The 5,544-nt window shown below is 42.4% G+C and overlaps 1 protein-coding gene across 1 annotated transcript; it reads right to left on the bottom strand.

Annotated features, from left to right (window-relative positions):
- Nucleotides 1–467: 467 nt before the first annotated feature.
- Nucleotides 468–5,007, bottom strand: LOC112289063 (U1 small nuclear ribonucleoprotein 70 kDa). The gene is made up of 11 exons (XM_024534003.3): nt 4,685–5,007; nt 3,824–3,938; nt 3,499–3,578; nt 3,194–3,269; nt 2,955–3,019; nt 2,673–2,735; nt 2,402–2,483; nt 2,103–2,265; nt 1,758–1,841; nt 1,274–1,576; nt 468–1,041 (listed from the first exon to the last, which is right to left on the bottom strand). The coding sequence occupies exons 1-11, from the start codon at nt 4,781–4,783 to the stop codon at nt 1,032–1,034; spliced, it is 1,140 nt and encodes a 379-aa protein (XP_024389771.1). The 5' UTR covers nt 4,784–5,007; the 3' UTR covers nt 468–1,031.
- Between the last annotated feature and the right edge of the window lie 537 nt (nt 5,008–5,544).

Genomic DNA, 5,544 nt, shown 5'->3' with positions numbered 1-5,544 from the left:
AGTAAGGTACACACGGACGACATGCATTCAATTCAGTGCACTGGCAAAAACTGACTGATTGCGTAGATGAATGATATCAGGCAAACAGTTGGGAAATGTGTCGTTCAAGTCAAAGCTTAGGCTCCACGGCTTCAGAAACAGACTTCAACATTCACGTCTTCCAAATGATGCCATCAGTAACAGACAGAGGCATCCCATGGAAACTAGAACTTTCGACTTAGCCTGAAACGGAGAATAGTCTGCGAAAGGACTCATATAAAAAAAACAAGAGCACTTTTGCATATTTTTAAAATTTTAACTCAGACATTTCATTCATCACTTGAGTGCTACAATTGTACCTAAGTATAAAATGTACTGCATCCAAATCATTCTTCCATACTTCATGAGATACATTTATGAAAACTACATGTATAGAATATACATGCAGCATAAACACGACAACACGAGAACAAACTGAAAACGTTGGGAACCGATCAATCAATACAGGTATGTGCTGATTCACAAAAGTGAACAGGGATCTGCTGAGATCGCAGTGCGTAATTCTCAGTGCCTTGTGTCTCAGAAAACTGATAGTACTTCACAACTTGTCGACGTCGTGTAAGCCTTGTTACACAGATTTGTAGAAAGGGTACATTTTAAAATAAGGCCACAAGAATCACCCTTAACTTTCTAGAAGCATAATAGATACAACGATGCACTACAGGTTCCCTGCGCTTTCCGACTCGTGATAAACCCCCAAAGCAATCCAGTGTCGTGGATATGAGCAACATATTTGCAACAAACAACGTTTGTCTAGTAGATCACAAATACCATTAAAGCAACTGCTTAAACAGTATCTTCTTGAAATAGCCAAAGAAGCAACATTCGTCTAGACTTCGCCCACAACCGATGATCAGCATCCTTCATAAAAGATGTCTTCTTTGCAGCTAGAACACCATGTCAAATCATTGCAAACGACTCCTATTCAGCACAGAGTAAGAAGGATGCTACCCATGCCAACTTGGCTCGTGCATCCATCTACTTGCTGCAAATCAGCGATCTCTGCAAGGGACAATAGTGGATAGTCAGTGTCTACATGGATAGACCGAAGCCAGAGAGAGGAAGGAACAAAACGAGAGAAGTGAAAAAAGAAGGAAAAAAACTTTAAGTATGCAAACCAAGGCGAGGACAATCAACATTAAAACACAGTACTTAATCCATAAACCAGTGAGGGAGCTTGCAACATCTGGGGGCTCTAGAACTTGGATCGTTTAGTCGTTAGAAAATCATTCACCTTTCTCTCTCTCTTTCTCGTGAACGAGACCGTCCAATATGGTCTCTCTCCCAATCTCTTTCTCGATCACGGTCATAATCGCGATCCCGATCACGGCCACCACGATCTCTCTCTCGACCCCCACGATCACGGTCTCCACGATCACGGTGGCGGTCCCGATGTCTATCACTTTCGCGTTCTCGATCATCTCTGTCTTTCTCACGATCGCGTTCTCGATAACCATCATCATCCCGATCTCGCGTTCGATCATGTTCTCGGTCGAAATCACGATCCTTGTCTCGCTTATCCGGCTTCTCCAAATCCCTATGGCAAGGCAGAAGAGGAGTGAAGCTCGTTACATTTGGGAATTCTTAGGATCATAAAAACAATCAAGTTCCTTCAAGAAAGACAACATTCGAATGACAATCCAAATGTTCCGGAACCCAGAAGCCGTCAGAATGATGAATATAAGGCAAGTCCAATAATAATAGCAAGGCAGTCTCACCTATCATCATAATTCATGACAACGTCCCGTGCCTTAGGCTCTTCTGATCTGGTGGCTGTTGCAGCTGTAAGCAGTTGCGGCTCTCTAAACCAAGTAAACCACGAGTATATTTAGACTGATTATGTACGGTGAAGAAAGTGCGGCATTGAGTACGGTGTCAGCATTGATTATTCATAAGGCCATCCACATCCATCTTCTATAACTCAGGCACATCTACGTTTAAAGCAGCCAGAGGCTAGACAACAACACCAGTCAATTCACATGTGAATTTCGTTAGCTAAATAAGATTGTTTGTGCATATTAATAGGAGTTATGAAATTTAGCACCAGGTTAGGAAGAACGCACCGTCCAGAGTACTTCTGATTCACTTCATCGCCTCCTACTCGTGTGGATCCCAAACCTCCACCCAATCTTCGAGGACGCCAATTGGGTACAGTTCGGCCTCGTTCAACGTCAACAAGAACTCGCCGATTGTCAATCTTGCGACCATCGGCTTGTTTATAAGCAGCTGTACACAACAGATGTGTTTGCATTCAAAAATCTATTAAGATAAACAGGTTACCAAGAATGAACCAGCTTTGTAAGCACATCTGACCAAAACGGACGGCATTAGTAAGAAAAAACAAGCGCAGAACTATACATACTCTTCATGTCCCGCGTATGCTGATACTCTATGAATGCATATCCTCGAGGAGTCTTCGACATTTTATCATGTACAAGTCGGACCTGAAAAAACAAGTAGTGATGAATTTTACTCCGCAAAATCTTTTGCAACTTGAGAAGCCAGAAGGAATATATATATATATATATATATATATATATATATATAAATTACAATATACATTACAACGATACTCCACTAAAGCATCACACACATGGGCATGAAAGATCTGAAAAGTTGGGTCGACAACTCACACGTTTTATAGGACCATAGCTTTCAAATTCTCTTCGAATTTTGTGTTCGGTCGTTTCATAGCTCTGCAAGAAACATGCCGGGATAAAATATAGGGTGAACCGTCATTCAGATGTTCGAAGAGGTCACTGCAACAGAACATTAAGGCATCCTGTAGTATGAAAGTCGCTGGAGACACTCAATACAGCCAACAGTACAAGCGGATAATCTGAAAGATAATTCACTGAACTACAAGGTGCAGCTTTTCAAGACAAAGAAAATTAGAGAATGTTCAAAAGACATACAATGCGAGCTACAAAAAGGGTCTTGTAAGGATCTCCTTCTATATCTGGATCATTGGTTGGATCATCTGCCAAAGCCAAAGGATAAGTAGGTTTTAGAAACCAGCATTTCGAGAGAACTTGAGCTCTTAATTTCTTACTAGATATGTGCATAATGTTTCAAAATGCAAGTTTGAATCACTTAGGGGTTTGCATCAAGGCCCAGAAAGCTAACAAAAATTTGTCTTGAAATCGATACATACACTTTGACAGCTCATCAAGCGCCTTCTTAGCTCCTTCCTCCAAACGGAGTTGATGAATTCGAGCGCGTCTTTGTGTCTGTTCACTTCCATATATCAGTGATCGCTGATGTCTGTATCTTATATGGAAAAAGAAAATAATGTACTTACTACTATTGACACATAGACAAGCAAATATCAAGTTATGTAAGAACAAACAGGGGTAAAAAGTAGTGACTTCATATAACATAAATTGACACAGAAGGGTGAAATGCAGAACAGCATAGCGAGCCAAAGCACAGGGCATAGTTACTGATGAGAAATCTTACAGGAGTTTCCCCCTTCGTAACAGGAGGGGCATATTCGGGATCCCCAGGCTCTGCAAAATGCTGAACAAACTGCCCAATGCCTGCAACACAGCCGAAAAGCGTACTCATGAACAGGAGGTAATTAGTTGAATGGTTCTGAAAACATATTATCACCTAAACCGTCCACATGTATGCACTAGTAGAATCACCACGAATCAAGTTTTTTGTAGTGCTAGCTCAATGCTGGCTCCATACAGAAATCAGCTCTTGCTACTCTACCGTAGACTCTAGGTGGCACTCCCCAAAAAAAAAAAGATGGCCACATTGCATGAAAATTATCAATGACCTTGATAAGGCGGACACTTTCGCTTTTCAGGAGGGGGCTTGAATTCCAAAGGAGGCCTAGGCTCGAAAAGCTTCAAAAGATTAGTAGTCAAACCAGTTGGATGGCTCTGCCCAATCTGAAGCAAACGGATAAGAATGTGTTAGTCCATTTCGCACAACCTGAAAGCACCTACCACACATAATATTTCGTACATCAGAACCGACATCGACCCTTTCGTTTAAGGCGGAACCTTCTATATTAGTGGCGACAAGGTTGATAACGATGGATTTACAGGAGAAGTTAAACAATCAAGAATAATGCTAAGTCGATCAGCTGGCCCTTAACAAAGAGCAAATAGAACGAGGACCTCCACATACCCCAAGTGAATGTGTATGAATGTGTGGCTATATCTTTTGTGTGTTTTAGCAAGAACATACACATATGTACTTCTACAAATATTCCCACACTTAACAATGCAAGAGCATTTTGCCCTAAAAGCAAAATTAGTCCACTTCCTCTTCAAAATAACGACAGGTTTGACAACAGGAAACAGGGTTTAGGGCTGTAGCCATAACCCCTCAATACTGCAAGTGATACAAATAACCATTACTATCTGAGTGCAAACAAAATTAGGGAACAGCCTCACTGTTCAAAAAAAAAAAAAAAAAACCAATAAAACACCGGACCAAATGCGCGGTAAACATAGGCACACCTCTAAACACCACCGACAAATGTCCCATCCAGAAGATCCGTAACAACCCTAGGGCTCCGCCACGCATCACTTGCAGCTACCACAGGGCAAGAAAAACGAACTCAACGCCACAATTAAACTTTCAGAACGAGGAGAAAAAAATTCCACAAGCACGAAAAAAAAAGACTCACCAGTTTAAGCTGCTGCACAGTGGCACGGTTCTGCGTCTTGGTGCGACCGGGCGGACCCGAAGCATCCTTGCGCATGTAGGCGTCGCCATAATCGCCCATGGCGAAGACGAGTAAAGATGTGGCAGGAGAAGGGAGAGAAGGGAAAGAACCGAAAGCGAGGCAATTAGGGCCCCGGACGGAGAGGTTGCGTGGCCCTAGAAAAGGCAAGGCCGAGTTTGACGATGTCGCTGTGAGGCTGGTTGCGGAGGAGCCCCCATGTCACGGCGGATCCCTGCGTATGGCGAACAGCCCCGACGTAGCAGCCGCATACGCACATACACAATAGACCTGGCAAGGCGTGGGGACTTCGCAAGGGCAGGCGACCGGACGGAACGGGCCGGGACGGGGCCGGGACGGGGCACCAGCCCTTATTGTCAGTCTCTCGCCGTATTCGCATTACGTCAGTCCTGCACGCTCCGCACCCTTTTTCTCTCTCTTTCTCTGGGTCTGTCTTTCTGGCCTTCCATTTCTGGTCTACTCCCCATTCGTTGCAAGTCTGCAACAACTAAGTACTCATTGGCGGAGTGTCAACAATGAAGATGGGTGTAGACAAGTTTTCTTTACTGAATATTTTCTATTGAAGATCATTCCAATACATTCTTGTCAAGCTATCTTAATACATGAATTTCATTTTACCATGCATGAACTACTATTTTTTCATTTATTTATCTGATACTTATCATCTCTTTCCATGCTACTACAAACACATTTTTTTTATTTTTTATTTTGAGTCAATGTAGTAACTCATCATTGATCATATTAAACTAGGATTGATTCTATAACATCCAACACTCTTCTATAATATTCAATCATAGTTTTTC

The sequence above is a fragment of the Physcomitrium patens genome, chromosome 11 (genome assembly GCF_059467195.1).
Source record: "Physcomitrium patens ecotype Gransden chromosome 11, ASM5946719v1, whole genome shotgun sequence".
In the NCBI taxonomy this organism is placed as follows: Eukaryota; Viridiplantae; Streptophyta; class Bryopsida; order Funariales; family Funariaceae; genus Physcomitrium; species Physcomitrium patens.
The sequence above is the reverse complement of the archived record's forward strand: the minus strand, read 5'-3'. Positions and strand labels throughout refer to the sequence as shown.